The following is a 21,359-nucleotide window of genomic DNA, read 5'->3' on the forward strand; positions in this document are numbered from 1 at the left end:
ACAGTCTTCTGGAGCTCCATCAGCCTGAAATCCTTTAAACAGATCTGTTCTGCTTTACAATCAGCTCTTAAAAAGCAACTTGGCCACTGAGGAAATCGTCCCCTGAACTATCCCATGTGGCCCCTTTCATGTGCAGACTTTTATATCTATAAATTTGGTTATGAATCTTTTGGATGCTGCCAAGGTGGTATCCGTTTTGTGTCATGCTGCTTAACTACTTCTATATCCTGGCTTTTAATAGTGCCGGCTAATCAGAAGTGGCTTTTTCATTAGCCACACTTTGTATGCTGCTTGACAGAGTCAGGAGGGGTATGTTATGCCTGCAATTACATCCTTAATATCCCTGAACAATGTTTATTGCTGGTTATGGACCATTTCATCTGACATCATCACAGCTTTATTCACTGCATTGATCATGGATGGAAGAGCCAATTGTGGTAGTATATGTCTAATATGTCATTTATTCACTTCAGCAGTGTGAAGAAAATGAGAAATAAGTTTGCATTCCTGGTGAAGACCAGAACATCTGGTTCAGCCAAGGAGTCCAGTATCAAAGGCTCTGAACAGAGGATTTCTCACTTTCAGCGAACTTTCAGGAAGCTAAGTTTTTCTAATGAGGACATCTCTACTAGATATAGTTTCATAAGGGAGTTATGGGCCCTAGTAGCCTAGAGTGAGCTGTAGAGGAGGAGGAGGTGACCCCCTCCTCCGTCGATAGAAAGCATCGGTGCACGGCCGCATAGCCGGGAAAAGATAGAGCAGGCTCTATCTTTTCGCGGTGTATGGCATGGAACAGTGTCATACATGTGTGGCAATGCACCGCCGCCGGGCAGCCATTGCCGTCTATGGGGGACGTACATGCGGCTGCATATACGTCCCCCCAAACAGCCGTCTGAATGAGCCCTAAGACAGCCATGGGCTGTATGAATATTACAGCCCCTACAAGTCTGGAAGTCACTCCCTAAATTTGGTACTAGAAGCTTCTTGGGGAATGGAGGATGCGTCCCTTCTGCTTCTTCAAAAATCCAAAATCTGACCCACAAATACTTTTACACAGGTCTGGCTGTGCTGATACAGGAAGATGTCTTGATTATTCCCAGAAATCGCTTGTTTGGTCACTACATTGATTTTTATATTCTGCTAATTAGCCATCGGTGCTCCTGTGTTCGTGACACAGGGCGCACCGTGATCTAGCATTAGCATAATTATGCACGCCCTTAGCGTGCTGTCATCACCGCTGCCCTCCATCCCTTACTCGCCCCTGGTCTCCTGCTCAAAGCCTTGTAATACTTCGAGGCTTTGGCGGTAGTTCGTGTAGCTGCACATGCGGTTCTGCGCTGGGAGCTTGGTGACGTCACCAGCTCTCAGGATCGAGAGAGGGAGGGAAGGTAACGGTGATGACAGCACGCTAAGGGCTTACATATGTAGGCCAAAGCCAGTCGCGATCCACATAATATAAAAATCGATTTACTTATGAAAGGAGCGATTTCTGGGACTATTCAAGACAGCTTCCTGTATCAGCACAACCAGACCTGTGTATAGGTATTTGTAGGTCAGATTGTGGATTTTTGAATGGTAGATTTCCTGTAAAAACCTTAGGGCAGGAAAATGGCAGGCTACGCCGATATCCGGCCATGGGCTCTATTTCCCCTCAATCCTTGCTCTCCTAGGATCCGCAAGCTTCAGGTTTTTCTAGGTAAATAATATTCAGGCTGAGAACTTTTTATGAAGTCACATACACATTTAATTAAGAAGTTGAGTTACACAGCTCTGGCTGTAATGTGACTTGATTCTACGGGAGTGTTTATGGTGAGAGGTATTATTTTATTTGAGCTCAGTGTGGTGCATGATGTTTTATGGTGTGCTTTTTTGGCAGCAGACACTAAGCTTTGATATAAAATGGCAAAAATGTTTCTTTTTCTCTGGATGCACAACTAGCACATAGATTTATACTTGCAACGCTGTGTCATACTCTTCTTGATTTACTTTTCTGCTCTTTTAAAATTACTTCCATCTTTTTAGGGAAAAACACACATATGCTCATTTGTAGTTGTTTTCTTTCTTGTGTTCCTTACCCAAGATTTTGTCGAAGTGGTTTGGTAAATTGGATTTTAGGTTTAGATGGATAGGAGGTTGTACTAATTTTGCTTGCCTTTCCTATTAGTTTATCCTTTAAAATCATTAGGGACTGATGTCTAGAAGAATAAACTCTGGTACATGTTGTTACTGTACAATGCAACAGATTTTGTATATTTGTGAAATTTCTGTCTGGCTGCAGGATTATAGCTTTCTGTACAAGTCCTATGTACTCCTTGTTTTTTTGTTAGTTGTGCAAAAAAGGATAAACTATAGTCTCTTCTCAAGGGCTCCCGAGTTCTGCTTAGTGGAAATTTGTGTGGCCTACTTTGATTTTATGTCTTGTTTGTGGAGTAGCCCCTCCTCTAGAAAGTAGGTATTAGCACTTCTGCATTATTCAGACTGGGACTTGGGCACAAGTACATGGGAGGTAATGAAAACACTTTTACACTCCCAAGAAATGGCAAAATAGTGACTAGGAGGCAGGAGGAAAGCAGCAGGTTTATGGATCAGCAAATGTGAAGATTGCAATGGATTTTATTATATCTAGTAGAAAATTAGAAATCTACGTTCTGTATCTTACTGTTTTGACCAAAAAGGGCATAGTTCAGTCTATGGCAGTTTGATACAGCACCATTGAAAAAAGATAAAGCAATGCATTTCTACCAAAAATGAAATATTTGTATGATTTGTATTATATTCCCCACTAATAATGTAATGTTATATAATAGTATTGATTTACTGAGAGCAATAATTTTGTATTTAGACTTTTTTTTTTAATAAAACGTACTAAAGCTTGGTGCCAACAGATTTCCTTCATAAGGCTTCATTGACAATAACTGAAACAGAGCTCTTGACACAGAGTCATATATTAATATGAAGTATATGAAATTTTTTTTTAAAATATTGTAAAACATATTTGCCTAAAAGGATACATTTTTGGCAGAAAATAAGTGTTAAGCAGAATACTAGTTCATGTTTTCCAAACAAAATTATGTATTTCACAAATGTAGGAGATGCTATCAAAGCAAATATGGAAAGACACAGATGTGACTTGACAGAAATGATCTCCTAAAAAAAAAAAAAAAGTATTTTTAAAAATACTAATATTCTGCACTCATCCAGTTCATGTTGTGTTGTTGGGGCTTTAATGAAAAGGAGACTTGTAATTAAAAAGGTAACTTAGTGAAGCTAACATTAGGAACACAAATGATTCGAACACATCATCTATCTGTAGTTTTGTGCATTATATTGTGCATTTTGATCCTTTATTTCTATGGTTTAGAATGTAAGTATTCCTATTATTTGCCATCCTTGGGATACTGGTTATTTTCTGCTGCACATAAAAATACTGGGAAAGAGGGAACAAAACCCTTTATTCATTCATTTGTCCTGTCCATCCCACTTTGTTGTCTGCACTTTCAACAAGATCGGCTAAAGACCTTGTGTATTGGGGAGGGGGCTCCCGTCTGTCTCTGGATGGTTGGGTAAAGGATGATTGTTGGATATCAATGTGTCAGATCCTTTATTTCTTTCAGAAAAAAAACTGCTGCCAAGGGCTGGAACTTTACAGACCGAGGCTGATTTTTAGACTTTTTCTACCCTACATAATATTCGTAATGGATAGATCTGTACTTCTCATAACTCTTCTATATTGATATCTATTGTTAAATCCGTTATGATTTATGACACTGCTTATTATTTCCAATGCCTAGTTCTTTTTCAATTTGTACGTTGTACACGTCTGTCCTCCTGACTATTTCATACTTCTGCTTACAAATGACAAACACCTAAACTTTTTTTTTTTCTTGGGGCTGATAGTCTGCTTTTTTCTCCTGCGTGCAAAAGATGTCTTTTTCAATTACACTGTCACACATTTGTAGTAAGGTCAAGTTAAGGAACCTCTTGATCTTGCTCAAACTACTCACATGCCAATGGTATAATTTAAAAAAAAAAAAAAAAAAAAAAAAAGGCGCCCACCCCTCCCCACTTTCCTTTTGCAGGTTTTGCTACATGAAAAGAAAAACCCCATGTGCAAAGCATTATTGGAGTTCTAAGCTGTCTGTCTGTGGCGACTGTGTTACCTCTTTCTCTCTTTCATTTAGTGTTTCCCTTCCTCCATACTCTCACAAGCAAGTTACTAATATGTGCAAAACAAGACAACTAACAGAATTTAACCTTTATTACTTTTATATTTTATTGCCTTATTTTTAATCTTTTGGGCAGTTTAAATCTCATGAATGTTCCTTAAAGCAAAAATTTCGAATTCAACAAGCATAAGATTTTTGGGGTTCAGACTTACCGGTAATAGATTATGTGTTGGTTCTCCAATATGCAGCTGAAGTTGGTTCTTTTTCCATTTTTGTGTTCACCACCATATTTCATTTTTAGTTTTGCCCTCTGCTTATAACTTTTTGCTATTTCGTTGGTAAACAGTTTAAGTTATATCCCATCTGTCAATACAAGGATCAGGCATGTGAAGTTTCAGATGACTTGCCTTCCTAGGGGAATAAGTGATGTTAAAGGAGTTCTCTCCTTTATAATTGACATATTCAAGGCTGCTTATGGTTGTAAAACAGGAAGGATAGGGTATACCCTGATGTCTGGTGGGGGTCCCAGTGGTGAGACCTTGACAGATCACGACAACTTGGCTCCGGTGTACCCCAAAAGAATGGAGCTGAAGGCCGTTGTGCACGCTGACAGAGATGGTCAAGCTTGGCTATTTCCGTCCTCTCCATAGAGCTGAATAGATCAGCAGGACACATGTGCGACCATCTGCTTTGTTCATTTGGGGAACCCTCTGATCATCCGTGGGAGTTCCTTCACTGGTGAGCAAGTTAAAAACTTGATTTTTCATTAGTGGCTTGGCAACCACTTCAACTCATCCCAATGTACATTTAATGGGGATTCCAGGGAGACCGTTGTCAGCTTAAGATAATCTTATGTAATTCACAGATCAAAAGAAAAGTGTATTTTCCTCAGTAATGGACTCCTCTCTATCTATTTTTTTTTTTAGATGAATTTGCTACTCCTCGGGCAATTCTGACTGGCCACGACTGTGAGATTACCTGTGCTACTGTTTGTGCAGAACTTGGCCTGGTTATAAGTGGTTCCAAAGGTAAGGATAAGTATTTTTACTACATTCTTAAATAGGACTTCATTTATTGTTTGTCACATAAGGGTTTGAGATATTTCTCTTTTTCATATATTTTAGAAGGACCTTGTTTGATACATTCTATGAATGGAGACCTTCTGAGGACACTGGAGGCTCCCGAAAACTGCCTTCGGCCCAAACTTATTCAGGTGTCAAGAGAGGGACACTGTGTTATTTACTATGACAGGGGACTCTTCTGTGTATTCAGTGTGAATGGGAAGCTTCAGGCCACCAAGGAAATTGATGACAATACACGGGTAAGATTTGTTATCTTGTGTGTATTTAAAGTTATATATGTATAACATGTGTAGCCATGTGAACCTTAAATATGTGCCGTGCGATTCCTAGATCACCTTGGCTTAGACAATTCTATGTTTATCACCTTCAACTTGTATGCAGATTTCTTATTGTCTATTGTGTAGCGGATGTACAACTCTGTTTCACATAGGCCTCAACAGAGAGGCTCCAAAGGGAAGACTGACGGACTATGGAAACTTATGTAATGTGTGAAATGTTGTCCTCAAAAGGAAAAACAATCATACTTCTTACTCCAAAACATAGAAAATGTCTGTGTGCTAAGAAATCCTATTCAGAAAATGTGGACCCTTTAAGAATGGACGACCCAGTACTAGTCAGGGAAAGTTGGGATGATGTTATAGGAAATATATTATTTAAAAGGCGTTTAAATTTTTAGGCACAGAAAAATAACATTATCTGGGAGAATAACATTCGGTATGTCTTGGATAGGAATATAAAGAACTTCTAGTTTGTTTTATGTGTAACCAATCTGGGCTACATGCTTGTTACTAAACAGCCACCCTTATCTGTAATGCACTTGGGTGAAGTAGCAAATGGGGAGGGGGATACCTTATTGCTGATATGTTCCTCCACAACCGATAACTAATGAATAAGTGATCCATATTCTAGTTCTATAGAAAGTGGAATCAGTGATCACTACATGAAGTGGTCTGACCAAGTGCAAGTGGCTCAGTTCTGCTGTTGCTACCGACTATGGGGAGGCGATACTGTTGCCATTGATTCCCTTTAGCAATGTAATGTGCACTGGGTCTGTGTATTTTATGCTACACAGGCCCCACACTGTTCATGTACAGCATCCTTTGAATAAAGTTATTTGCACATCCTACTGGTGAGTGCCGCTCTGCTGTTTACTGCTTGGAGTAACATGGACCGTGATTTTCCAGCTGAGCACCATCGTTTGTGCAAGTTCGAGTTTAGCCTATGAAATCATGTTGCCATTGAAGTGTCTTGATGATGCCGACAGCGTTTCTCTTTTCTTCGTTTATGCGCTACATTAGGGTAATTTTTGCTACTTTTGAGCTGTCCTGGACTTTCACCACTACCATGTCCTTGCAGGCAGAAGCAGCTTCTATTGGTCTTTTTGGCTGTTCTACAATTGCTCAGCAGAACCTTCTATTCTGTTCTATGAAAAGGGTGATCCTGGGCCTCTACTTTTAGCTTCCAGGGTCCTCTGTTGTTTTTTTTATCCCGTTTGCAATAATAATGTTCAGAATCTGTCACTTTCAGTTGTGATTATGTTGTCAGCCAGGCTAATAAATCTGTAAAATATCCTGAAATCCCTTGCCAGCTAAAACAGTTTCTGCTGTGTTTCAGTGTGTGCTGGGAGCTAGAGTTTGTTGCCTGAGGCTGGGGAAGTCCGTGGTCCAGGCAAACACATGTGTACTGCAGCCACATGTTTTTTCCCCCCTTTCTATCAAAGCAGTCCCTGTTGGGTTTTAGAGTTAAACAATCCACAACCCCTTTTCCTCATCTGCTTCTGCACTTTATCATACTGGCAGGCAAGTGGCAACTGTGTGATTAAAGTCCAGCTCCCCCCCTCTTCCCCATGTGTAATACCTGCCCATGGATGTGGCAGACTGATGTTTTCACTGCTTGCTTCTCAAGTAATAGGAAGGGGGGAGGGTGCCAGAGGTGAAGCCAAGGAAACCTAAGGTCAAGTCCGACTGCCATTGAGTGAATGAGGGGAGTTAAACAGGTTGTGTTTCATGTGTCATGGTAAGCCCAAGCCCACAGGATGTCGACAAAAGTAACAATTTACAATCATCAGACGCAGGACAGAATTCTAATTTACTTTCTTGTAGCCTGCTCATGAAAACTACCAAGAGACCTCCAGACCGCCTGGGGATACGCGCAGTCTAATCAATGCTATACACCTGTTTTTGTTTTAAATGCTGCATTGCTGAGCAGAGCCGCGGCCAACAGCACGTCAAAGCACATCTACCATGCAATGTTTAGACGTCAAAATGAATAACTTGGATGGAAAGGAAATCCACTCCTTAAACCAAGCTGTTACCTGAGGCAAAGACACTAGCTCTTACAACCCAAGGGATCCAATTATTTGCTTTGTCTGGAGATTGGAAAGGGCACAGTAGCTGTCTACATGCCATAATCGACTGGATAGAAGGGATTTCTTTGTTTGTGTTTGAGTAAATAATAAAGGCTTATGGCTACAAAGTTGTTTGGCCGCAGAAGTGCGGCTATTTGTTCTGTGTTCTTCTACCGCCAGCCCTAGGAAATTTGTGACTGTCAGTGTCATTGCCTTGTCTATATTTCACAAGTTCAATTTGTTGAAGCAAAAAACATGGGACTACTTATACATGTATTCCTCTCTGTGTAAAGATAATTGATGTGTATTTTACCCAAAGTATTTGAATCTTCAGTGCCAGAAGTTGAGGTTGTATTGAGGGACTGGGTGAAAGTTGTAGCAGACTATAGTTTATACCTGTAGAAAATACCCCTGGTGGTGCTGTATACCCGTATAAGACACCCCTAGCTGCATTGTGTACCCATTTTAAATACCCCTGGCTGCACTTTGATAACTCTTAGGCTACATTTACCTTTTTACATTTACCATTTACATTGCCATAGTTGGCAAGGGATACGTGAGCCGCACTGGAGAGAATGAGGGGTGACCCTTCCTTTCTTCATTGAAAATAATACCATACGGCCAATGATAGAGCATGCCCTATCTTTTTTTGGCTATGGAACAGTGCGGTGAGTACTTGTTGTGGCCCATGAAGATAGTACACTTTTTTATCTTAAGTCAGACAGGTTTGTTTGACGCTCCTCCACCACTGTGGCACTGTGTCTCTCTCTTTCTCCAACCCTCGCAGAGGAGGTGAAACTTAAATACTAGAGATGAGCGAGCACTAAAATGCTCGGGTGCTCGTTATTCGATACGAGCTTTTCCCGATGCTCGAGTGCTCGTATCGAATAACGAACCCCATTAAAGTCAATGGGAGACCCGAGCATTTTTTTAGTAAAAGAGAACATTAAAAGAACAGTGCAGAATAAAATATCCCAGATGTTTACAGATGTTTTCCTTGTAAGAACACATTGAAATAACACTATTCTTCACTTTCCAGGTGTTCGCGCGTGTCTCCCGCTAAGTTAGGAGATGTTCAGAACATCTCGAATGTGAAGAATAGTGTTCTTTCAATGTGTTCTGCACTTAAATGGTCCTGTATTCACAGTTTTTAATGTTTTAATTCTATTCTTCACTTTGCAGATGTTAGCGCGTGTCTTCCGATAATGTCGGAGATGTGCGCGCACATCAGCAATGTGAAGAATAGTGTTATTTAAATGTGTTCTGCCCTTAAATGTTCGTGTTTTCACTGTTTTTAATGTTTTAATTCTATTCTTCACATTGCAGGTGTTCGTGCGTGTCTCCCGATAGGTTCGGAGATGTGCGCGCACAGCTGCAAAGTGAAGAATAGAATTAAAACATTAAAAACAGTGAAAACACGAACATTTTAGTGCATAACACAAGTGCAGAACACATTGAAAGAACACTATTCTTCACATTCCAGATGTTCCGAACATCTCCTAACTTAGCGGGAGACGCGCGAACACCTGGAAAGTGAAGAATAGTGCTATTTCAATGTGTTCTTACAAGCAAAACATCAGTAAACATCTGGGATATTTTATTATGTAATAAAAATACTGTTCTTCACTTAATTTAATGCTCGATCTCGTGCCGACGAGATACTCGTCCGAGTAACGAGCCGGTCCGAGTATGCTAATACTCGACAGAGCAGTATACTCGGACGAGTATACTCGCTCATCTCTATTAAATACCCAAAATGAAATCTGTCGGGAGCACAGGTATTTGTGTTTTGGAGCCAGTGTAGCCGCTTTAACGGGACAATGTCTGGTAACTGCCCTTGTAAGGACAGGAGCTATAATGGGGATGTTGAGAAGTCAACTTTAGGACAATAAAAATAGTGAGCTCCCAGCAACCTCCAGTAGTTACATACAATTTCCAAATCTTGCCCTAGTTTCTCTTTTTCTCTGGGATCATTCACTGTGAAATCCTTGCCATATTTCTTATCTGTTTTGCTGTTAGATCACACTAACTCCCTCTTTAAGGCCTGTGATCATATTTACTTTCTTCACTTCATTCTTATCTCTTCTTCCTTCACTCCCCCTTGTCGCTTGATACTAGACAGTCCACACTGAGCTTTTCTGACTCATCACTTTTACATATCATACGTTTTCTGAACTTGAAAAGGTCAGTCTTATAGCATCTATATGTCATGTCTATGGAAAAGCAGATATGGGAAATGCGGCCATGTTCAGCATTCTTCAACGAAGAGTAGTCCTGGACACACAATGATTCATATTTCTTCTCTGCACGTGTTATATTACAGGATATTACATTTCAATGTTTTATGTGGTTATTTTGTACGTGAGTACTTAAGATGCTCCTATCTTTGGTTCTATAGTCCTGAGAAACATGCTTTTGTGCTTTTGTGATCTACAGAACTGGAGAAATATGCAGCTAAAGACATAGTTAAAAAATCAAGCTATTAATAAAAATCCAATTCTTGACTTTTTTAATATTCTGTAGCTCACAGCACCACAAGCCTGATGCAGTCAGAAAGATGAGATTCTTATCGTTAAGTTGACACCAAAAGCATTTTTCTAGATCTAGAACAGAAGATAGGGGTGTCTGAAGTGACCTGTATCCTCTAAACTTGATTCAAGCTTGACTCCTCTCTGCCCATTTTTACAAGAATTTTTATAGGTAAAGGGGTGAGATTTTACATATACATATAAAAGAGAGCACATTTAGTACCATTTCTGCTTGTAGTTTTAAAGGCTAAAATCTGGAGACAGATTCCCTTTTAATCCTTATTTAGTATAAACAGTTGGCCATATTTTTTTTAATTTGGTCAAAGCAGAGAATGTAATATAGTACGAAAATAACGTATGGGCACCTGGTAAATCCCCTGCCGCTCTGGTGGTCCTGCCGGTGTGTTAGTAGTCCCTTGGTGATACTGTGGTTCAGCTTTATTATTCTTCATTTTTATATAAGTAATAAATAACGGAGTGTCATTTATTCACATTATCAATAGATCCTTAGGACATTCAGCACAATGCACCATATTTTGAAAATTCAATAGAAATGCCAGAGAGAAAATTATAGCCCAGAACATTCTGCTTTCCTCATACGAAGATTGTGAACTCCTAAAATACATCCACAAAATTATATAATCTGAATAGATGGTGGTAATTTAATAAAGACACTGGAGGGATCATTTTCTCAGGTTAGAGAAGGGTTAAAGATTAATGGCTTTAATTTGCCTCTTACTATAGAATTTCTCTCATAAAACGCTTAGAATATAAAAAGTCACTGAACCGTGGCTGGAAGGTTAATGGATTTTCTTCAGATGAATTTTCTAAGTGTAGCAAATAATTATTTGTCATGGTAATAATTGCAATTCCAAAATAGCCTCAGGAGATCGCAGCAGAGCAAACAAGGGATCAGAATGAGTATTGATTTAGCTTATGTAATAATCTATGGCAGTGTGTCTGTAGAGGGATACATACTCACTTACACATCTGTATTTAGCCTGGGCTGCCACGGCTCACACTGAGTGTTACCCCAACCGGACAGAACAGCTAAATATATATCACCTATAAATGCTGGAAAGCCCTTTTCCGTGTGCTGCAATACTCTTACAAGGAGCCTGATTATTATAATGTGCACCAAAAATTGCCAAAACCCACAATAAAATAAACTGTCCGTAATATCACAGCTGATCCATAACCCAGAACTGCTGCATTTTCTGATTTAATTCTTTCATAACCAGTAGTCATTGGTGCCGGAGTGTCCAGGTCAGATTTTGTCATTCTGGTCTGCTCTTCTTTAAATTACAATATGTTTATGATATGTGAGACTTTAACTTGGTAAAAAGTTTATTAATTACATCCTTTTTATCATATTTTAATTTTTACATTTTTTTTTCCCATTAAAGAATGTTATCAAATAGTAATATTTAATCAATCTTTACCAAAATATGTAAATATGTAAAAAAAAATATGTTAACGGTAGAAAATAATGGTCTGTGTTGTGAGATAGGGAAGATATCAGATTAATGAAGGTGTATCCTTTTTAGCTGACTAGAGTGCAGATTTGTACGTGAAGACCCGCCTGCTTGTATGTCTTCCTTGGAGAGGGATTTTACCATTTGAGAAATTATTTATGAATGATTATCATTTAACCTTCATTATCATTTTTTTGTAAAGTAAAATGTTCAAATTTTACCCTTACTGAATTGTGTTCCGGCATATTACTCTAAAATAAAAATCTGCAGAGATGTATTTTGTACCACAATATCTTTTTTTCTATTTCCCAAATGTTTGTGCTAGATAATCCTGTGCAGTGTGAATGCTGGTAATGAAGGTGTAGCAGCGTGTGATACCTCCCATGTATTTGGCATTGTGCATGTAACGTGCTTGTTTAATGTTCCAGGCGATACTGTTGAGTCGGGATGGACAGTACCTGCTGACAGGAGGAGACAGTGGAGTTGTCATGATCTGGCAAGTATGTGACCTGAAACACCTATTTGCTTACCCGGGCTGTGATGCTGGCATCCGATCCATGGCCGTGTCCTATGACCAAAGGTGAGATTTGGATTGATATCCAATGTTTACAGTGTCAGCCATGGCTATACATCACACATAGATATGATCTCCCATTATATGTGACGGTATGTCTGCATCATAAATAATGGAAGACTGTGCAGCAAGCAGTTTTACTTTATGTTAAACCTTCAGCCCATGTAGCTCATATAGCTTGTAGGCACAGCCCAGCAAATATGGTAAGTCCTAGCTAAGTTGTATAACTTTAATTACCCAAAGACATGAGGAGACTGAATGGGACTCAAGAGCTAATGACCAATGGTCCTTGGTACCTGAATGTACAGGTCAATTTTTGCAGTCCTGTTCTCCTCCTCTTCTTCTTCTTCTGACCATATATTTGGAACCTTAACAAATTTTTCTTCTTCTTTTTCCTCATGACATTTGAGACTTTAGCTTGATAGAATAGTTTTATTACATGTTTTTTTCTTTTTATATTTACTAAAATGTGAAATTACTAAAAATTTGAAAAAACATGCATTTGTCATTTTTCTGACTAAAATTTGATAAAATAGTAAAGTGGGATAAACCTTTACCAAAACATGTTAAAATATGTATGTTGTCAATCCATGGCCCCTCCCTAGGTTTAGCTGCAGATGCAGAAGGTTCATGTACTTCTGCATTTTTAAGCATCTTCTGAGCAGTGGCACCTAAAAACACTGTTCTGGTGTCATATTAAAGAGGAACCAGGATTAGGTTTCTAGGTTTCATAGTTAAAGTTGGGAATAAAAATACTTGAAATTAAAAAAAAATATATAGCATTTTTACTTCAACTTTAACCACTTACTGACATGTGACATAGTATTACGTCACATGCCGGCGGCAGGTTTATGGAGAGGGCTCACAGGCGCGTGGGCGCCGCCATCTTGGATACTATCACCCACTCCCCACGACGTCTTTGGGGCGCGGCGATCGGTTGCCTTGATAGCCTTAGGTCTTAAGAAGACCCAAGGCTGTCTGAACTTAACCCTTTCATTACAATGTGCGATTTGTACATTGTAATGAATGAGGAGGAAAATCCACATGTACTGCCATACAGTAATATGGCAGTATATGGTAGGATCAGACAGATGATCTAGGATTAAAGTACCTTAGGGGGTCTGAAAAATATTTAAAAAATAAAAAAAAATTTAAAATGTAAAAATAAAAGAGATGAAAAAAATTTAAATTTTGGTATCCCAGTGACCGTACCGACCCAAAAAATGAAGTAGACATGTCATTTGGGGTGCACAGTGAAAGCCGTAAAATCCAAACCCACAAGAATACGGCGCAAATGTGTTTTTTTCACTGCATTTGGAATTTTATTTCCCCACTTTCCAGTACACGGCATGGATTATTAAATACCGTCACTATGAAGTGCAATTTGTTACGCAGAATACAAGGCATCACACAGCTCTTTACATGGAAAAATAAAGTTATAGACTTTTAAAGGTGGGGAGGTAAAAATGAAAATGCCAAAAACGAAAAAGGGCCTTGGCAGGAAGGGGGGGGTTAATAGTGGATAAACCTGTTTGAAGTGTGTCGCTGTCATAACATCTATTGTGTGTATATATTTTGAAGTTCTTTTATTTCTCCTCTTCTTCCAGGTGTATAATAACTGGCATGGCTTCAGGGAGCATTGTGCTTTTCTACAATGACTTTAACCGCTGGCACCACGAATATCAGACGAGATACTGAAACTTATCTGTCCATACCTTACTGATGCACTGAAACGCTCACTTCCGTCTGGCCACTGCATAGGTCCTTAGAAAATGGCTAAATTCCATCTGAATGTAATTTATGAGAACTCAGATCAGCAACTATTTTTAGAATTAATTGCTATTTTTGTAGACCTTGCTTTACGTTTTTTTGTGGGATGAGAAACTTGCAGAGGCTGCTGGGGTATGTAGTAAAATATATATATAAAGAAATATATATTTTTTAGTCTTAAGGAGACATTTATTTTCATCTGTGTATCTGGAAAGGAAGCATCGCTTGGTGGCTGGATAATTTATGGCAGGTCACTCATGAAGACTAGGTTTTTTCTTGATTTTATCGGAGTGGTTGAGGAATACTGTACTTCCATGGAGACTATTTATTCTTCAACTCTTCATATGTTTTATGACATTCTGTAATACCTTTTTCTTTTTTTTTTGTTATTTTCCCCCAAAATGATTGTATTATTACAACACTGGGAAATTTGGGAACAGGGGATATTTGTAATTGTGGTTAATTGATTGTACAACATCATGAATAAATGGATTCAGAGCATATATGTTATTAATAGATAGAGTCTTCTTAAATAGCATCTGCGGAATAGTATAACAAATAGTAGGAGGAGTGAAATCCTAAAACAAATGTAGTGGAATCCATTTTAGCTCTGATAAGGTAAAGAGTTTGTATGAGATTAGGAAAACATGGCTTCTTTCTACCAAAAGCAGCACTACTCTTGTCTGTGTATGCCATGTGTCTGATACTGCATGCCGGCCACATCCACTTGGAGGGTGCAGACCTGTAGTATCAGCCACCACTTTTTTCATTTTTCGTTAATTTCACATAGTATCATCATGGGAGATTTATCATAAGTTTCTTAAAACAAAAGTGTTCTAGTTGCTTATGGCAACCAATCCGAGCTCAGCTTTCATTTTCTCACAGCTGTTTATAAAATTAAAGCAGAGCTCTGATTGGTTTCTATGGGCAACTTGAACAGTTTTACCTCAGAGTCAATGGGGGAGATTTATCATCAATTTTCTGAGGTAAAACTGTTCTAGTTGCCCATGGAAACCAATCAGAGCTCAGAATTCATTTTATAAACAGCTGTGAGAAAATGAAAGCTGAGCTCTGATTGGTTTCCATGGGCAACTAGAACAGTTTTACCTCAGAAAATTGATGATAAATCTCCCCCATTGACTCTAACAAATTGAGGCATTTGTACTATTGATATCATGTTATTTCAGTGGAACTCTTTATGTTCTTCTATACATTTCCATGTGAATATGTTAATATCCAGCAGAACCTAGACGGCATAAAAAAATATGCAGACATTTTACGTGTGATAGGAAAGATCCCTGTTTTTGCTATCCTATCATTTTCAGTAGATGCAGATGGCTCCTTCTTATCGGTCTCGTGATTCTCTACCACTTTATATTGGTTCCTATTAGTTGTAGCACCGAATCATGTTGATAAAACGGTTTGTAATAAATGTCTGGCACGCTCTGGACACTTCTAAAGTAATAATGTAAACTAAATAACCTATTTTATTGTTGCATTGTCTTTACCTTTTCTACAAGATTGCTGTGCAGATTTCTGTGAACCTATTTGTGGAAAAAAAAAGAACTGTATTGTAAGTCTGTATAGCATAAAGATTTGTTTGTACTTTGTGATCTGTTTGTGAGCTGAACCTACATTCTACATCTTTCTTAATCAAGAATTTGTCTATTGGCTTGCCGGTCCAGCTCACCCTTTTCTACTCATTCAGTGACAATCTTTTCATTAGCTCCAGTGTGGGATCCAGTAAGTTTGAATGGATAAAAATAAATAAAAATGGAATTTGTAATTGAAAATTTCTTGTTCTATCCTTTTATTTTAGCTTTAAACATGTGAATGAGAACAAGATGTGGAAAAACTTTATGTAAAAAAAAAAAAAGACACAAAAATCAGAGCAACTCATGATGGCCATGGGTCATCTCGGTGGGGGAAAAGAAGGAAAGGATGAATTCTCATTGACCATTACTGGTCTCAAATGTTGGTCAGAGGAATGGACAATTGCTATGCTTTATGTCTCTTCGTACCACACACCTCCATGGGGGTCGGATGCAATAACCATCAGATATAGGAGTAAAATAGGCTGTGTCCTTCATTCACTATGCTAAAAGTCAAATGTATAAATATACACTGGAGAAAATTAGTTTACAGTGTATGAAAGCTTGTTTTTTCAGAAATAATATCCCCATTGATCAACATTTGATGGATTCTTTCTAAGGGGTACACTATGCCACAGTTTTTTTTACAAAATTACCAAAAGATACCAATACAAAACAATAAAGAACAGCAGGGACTGTAGCACAGAGAAGGATTATAATTACATTTTCCCAAGGTTATATTATATATTCACATAGGACTACACAATGACCTTGACATTTTGGAAATTGTGTGTTCTCTACTTTTGATCTCACTTGTTTATGTCCCTTTAAAATGGACCACTGTCTTGATGCATAAGTAGCCTTTTATGTAACTGTAGAATGTCTTGGAGTACCTGTCTGTGCTTACCATCTTAGTGAGAAAGCTAAACAATTGTAATTCCATCAGGTACTGCACAAATAGAACCAGTGAAGAAACCGAGTTATACACAAACCTCCTTCCACATCCTGAAAGACTAATTTTGTATATATATTTCCATCCTTCCTTGTCACTCACTACCAACCGCTGTGGGGTTTCAAAGCTAATCCTTCCTCAGGCCTCCTCTTTGCCAGACCACTCCACCTCTGTTGTCTGGGGTATCTGTTATCAACCAGTCTTGCTGCAGTAAGGGATAAAGTGTTGAAAGGTTCACTTATTTTGAACTGGGTTTCACCATAGCTGTGGTCTAATGTTTTGTGATGGGAAGACACTGACCACTCCTATAGCAGCAAAATATTAAAAATTGCCTCAATGTAATCACACTAGTTTTACATGTTATAAAGTACATTGTAAAGTTAATTTGATCAGACTTTAGAAATACCCTAGAAATGTTTAATTTATGAAGACAAACATTTTACGAAAATACATATCAGGAGAGCTGTCGGGTTCCCTCTAATAGAATTGAAATAAATGAAAGATTACAGAATGAGGGACCAAGTAACCTGCATACTTGCTAAAGAACAAAAGCCAACTGATAGTGTCGGTGAGTAGTGTGTGATCAGCTGAAGAGACAGGGGAAAGTGGGGGAAATTATTTTTCTGTAATATACTATATACTAAAAATTTTTTTTTTTATTTATTCATTTTTTTTTACAAAAACAACATACAAAACTTACATAATGATCACATCTGACATAAGCAAAAACACAATTACAGACAAACCAAAAAAAAAAGCAACAACAACAGACAAAAACAGAAAGAAAAAAAAAAAGACATAAAAATGTCTGATCCCAATTAATTTACAAAAAAACAAGAGAAAAAGATTTACTGAGTTCCTAAGGTGCAGTGTTTACAATATTTTCCTCCAAAAACCGAAAACCTAAGATGGCCCTATTTTGTTATCAAGTTTTTATCTCTGTCAGGGAAGCCCATTTTTCACTAAGTTGTTTTATATGGATTATTTCATCCCTGGATAGTATCTCTTCATATCTATAATAAGTAGAGAGTCTCTCATATATTTTTTCCAGGAGCGGAGGGTTCACACTGTTCCATTTTGAGGTAAGTTCAGCACATATAGCTATAAAAAGTTTGTCAATTATCCATCTTACTTTTACTGGAATACCCTCTGCAGTCAGATTCAGTAGTGCAAGCTCTGGGCTTGGGCAGATTGTTGTGCCTGAGATCCTAGTAATGATGGAGAAGATACTGTCCCAGAAATCTTTTATTCGGGGGCACGACCAGAGTACATGATAGATATCGGCTTTTAACCCTACTTATTCATTCCAAATAATTGTGTAAACCAATGTAAACTTCAGTTGCTCCTCTGTGGGCAGTGATAAGCTTCAGTTCTGTGACCAACACATGGAGGTAACCGGAATCACGGCGTTATATAGGATGGAATTGAAAAGTACTGACCACTATTAATGTGAATAAAGCACATGGGATGTAACTATTTTGCGGATACAGGTATTTTGCCATTTCAGTCAGCTAACAATCCGTCTCAGCAGAACAAGACAGATTCAGCAGAGATTTCATAGTAAATGTTAGCTGACAGAAGAGGAGAAGGAAATGAGACGAATAATAAACAATTTGTCCCTTAGATTAAAAGAAAAAACTAAAATGCATAAATAAAAATTGCATTAAGGGGGTGAACATATTTTATTTTAATACTTAAAATATCTGTAAATGCATAAAATGAAGGGCTTCACACTGTATGCTGGGGCCAAAGTAAGTGGGTGGTGTTGTGAATAACCCAGTATCAAAGGGCAATACTAGGAATTTGAAAAGTTCTAGTACCTGAAACTTGTTCAGACATCCTGAAATACTTCAGTTGTGGACACAGAATTGTTCAATAGACCTTTCTTGTTTAGTATAAACACTATATATAATTGTGTTCTCAATACAGAAAAGTTTACAGTATAAAGTATAAACTACCAGAATATAAAGTAGTGCTACCTATAAGAAGTAGAAATAAATCTACCTCATAGGATCACAAATTCCTGTAATGCATCTCCATAGAGGTGCAGAATGCATGGACATGGCACGGTGAGATCACCTTGTCTCACCGGACCGTGCCTGAGCCATGCAGCCATGTTACAGATGTCATAGTAGGTCGTATTCCCACCTGAATTTGCACTGTAGTTGCTCAGATTCCTATGGAGAGGTGAGGGGTGAGGTGCGCTGTCCTCCTTCCCTTCTCCATCTGGCCGTGTTCTTTGGCCTAGCTCAGCACATGGACACGTTCATGGAGCCTAATGCACAGAGGTCCATATGTTGCAAGAGACAGTTGAAGTCTCAGGAGATAATAGACAAACTCTTGGCTCTGCATTTTGCTAAATGTAACAGTGGTCCCTATAAGCTATAACGTTATATCATGTACTGAGACAGTCCTGAGCTGTACAGGTAATAACTCGTATTACATCCTTATTTCCTAAATCAACTGCGATGAAGTGTCCTGTCTAGGAGGAGAACTCTGTACTATGCTGGGTCTGCAACTTCCATTTGCTAGATCACCAGTACAATCAGATTTATACTAACTATGTTTCATTTATGTCTTTATTTTTTTTAAGTGTATTACATTTTTAAAGCGTTTTAATTCTATACATGGATTTTTGTATTTAATATGTTTATAGAATTTTCATTATTTCTGCTATTTTTAATGGTTTTTTTGCTTTTCAGTGCTTAACTGTGACCTGTAACCTACATATTCTTGACTACTCACTTAGTTTATTTCTATGGCGTTTATGACTGACCATATAGAATAGCCTTGGATACTTTCTAAATAGGTATTTAGCATGTTGGAGTATAGTCCATTTGGTATTCAGCAAATCTCTGTATTACAGACATAAATATGTACTTTGATTTTTGGTCTAGTTGACTTGAAATTACAATAATGTAAAATTATATTGCAACTTGTAAAGAATTCCTGCATTTAGATGCCTCATAACTCAGGAGAATAGACATTGTAGTTATTTTGAGGGCTAAAGGGAATACTCTATAATTGGAAACATACAGTTATAATAAATCAATATGTTTAGGGCCATCATGTTCATACTGTTCTATGTCTTAAAAGCTTAAATTCTTACCTCTTAATCCATGAAAACAAAACCATAGAATAGCAACATATTTGCCAGATGCCCAAATCCCCAGGATCAGTCCCAAATATTCTGTCCTTGACAACTACTAGATGTTCTGTATAAAATTATTCTACTAACAGGTTTGGTAGTATGTATTTTTATTTTTTGGGGGGTTGGTTAAAGAACGTTAAACTGAAAACGGAGATTGTGACTTTACGTGTTAGAATAACTATTGTGTGTATAAGTATTTGTTTCATCAAGTATCCAGTCATGGCCATACGTTTCAAGAATGATACAAATGTTAATTTTTACAAAGTCTACTGCATCAGGTTTTATATTGGCAATTTGCATATACTCCAGAATGTTATAAAGAGTGATCAGCTTAACAGCAATTAATTGCAAAGACAATATTTGCCTAGAAAATGAACTTTTTCCCCCAAAACACATTTCAACTTCATTGCAGGCCTGAGGAGCAGCTAATATCGTGTCAGCGATTGCTCCAGTAACAAAGGTGTGGGTGTTGATGAGGACAGGGTTGGAGATCAATCTGTCATGATTAAGTAAGAATCACACCACTGGACACTTTAAAAGGAGGCTGGTGCTTGGCATCATTGTTTCTCCTGTTAACCATGGTTATCTCTAAAGAAACACGTGCAGTCATCATTGCACTGTACAAAACTGGCCTAACAGGGAAGAGTATTGCAGCTAGAAAGATTGCACCTCAGTCAACAATCTATGACATCATCAAGAAATTCAAGGAGAAAGGTTCCATTGTTGCCAAAAAAAAGCTCCATTGCGCTCAAAAACGACCAGCAAGCGCCAGGACCGTCTCTTAAAATTGTTTCAGCTTCGGGATCGAGCTACCAGCAGTGCAGAGCTTGCTCAGGATTGGCAGCAGGCCGGTGTGAGTGCATCTGCACGCACTGTGAGGAAGAGACTCTTGGAGCAAGGCCTGGTGTCAAGGAGGGCAGAAAAGAAGCCACATCTCTCCAGAAAAAAACATCAGGGACAGACTGATATTCTGCAAAAGGTACAGGGAGTGGACTGCTGAGGACTGGGGTAAAGTCATTTTCTCTGATGAATCCCCTTTCCAATTGTTTGGGCCATCTGGAAAACAGCTTGTTCGTAGAAGACAAGGTGAGCGATACCACCAGTCTTGTCTCATGCCAACTGTAAAACACCCTGCAACCATTCATGTGTGGGGTTGCTTCTCAGCCAAGGGAATCGTCTCTCTCACAGTCTTGCCTAAAAATACATCCATGAATAAATGATGATGATGAGAATGGTACCAGAATGTCCTCCAAGAGCAACTTCTCCCAACCGGCCAAGAGAAGTTTGGTGATCAACAATGCTTTTTCCAGCATGATGGAGCACCTGCCATAAAGCAAAGGTGATAACTAAATGGCTCAGGGAGCAAAACATAGAGATTCTGGGCCATAGCCTGGAAACTCCCCAGATCTTAATCCCATTGAGAACTTGTGGCCAATCATAAAGAGATGGGTGGACAAACAAAAACCAACAAATTGTGACAAAATGCAAGCATTGATTGTGCAAGAATGAAGCGTCAACACTGCAAATATTGACTTGCTGCAGTAACTCCTTCTAACTGTCAGTAAAAGCTTTTGTTACTCATAATATGATTGCACTTGTATTTCTGTATGTGATAAAAAAACTTCTGACAAAGACACATAAAAACCAGAGAGCAACAGATCATGTAAAATTATAATATTTGTGTCATTCTCAAAATGACCATGACCATGGCCATGACTGTAC

General features: G+C 38.4%; 1 protein-coding gene across 4 annotated transcripts in view; it reads left to right on the forward strand.

Annotated features, from left to right (window-relative positions):
• Positions 1–14,924, forward strand: part of LRBA (LPS responsive beige-like anchor protein) — a 358,816-nt gene extending 343,892 nt beyond the window's left edge. For all 4 annotated transcript variants that reach the window (XM_072121481.1, XM_072121491.1, XM_072121508.1 and 1 more), the window contains 4 exons: positions 5,093–5,194; positions 5,291–5,487; positions 12,027–12,178; positions 13,780–14,924. In XM_072121481.1, coding sequence (XP_071977582.1) covers positions 5,093–5,194; positions 5,291–5,487; positions 12,027–12,178; positions 13,780–13,870 — 542 coding nt within the window. In that variant the 3' untranslated portion in view covers positions 13,871–14,924. The remainder of the gene's footprint in view (positions 1–5,092; positions 5,195–5,290; positions 5,488–12,026; positions 12,179–13,779) is intronic.
• Positions 14,925–21,359: the final 6,435 nt, after the last annotated feature.

Source organism: Engystomops pustulosus, chromosome 1, assembly GCF_040894005.1.
Source record: "Engystomops pustulosus chromosome 1, aEngPut4.maternal, whole genome shotgun sequence".
Classification (NCBI taxonomy): Eukaryota; Metazoa; Chordata; class Amphibia; order Anura; family Leptodactylidae; genus Engystomops; species Engystomops pustulosus.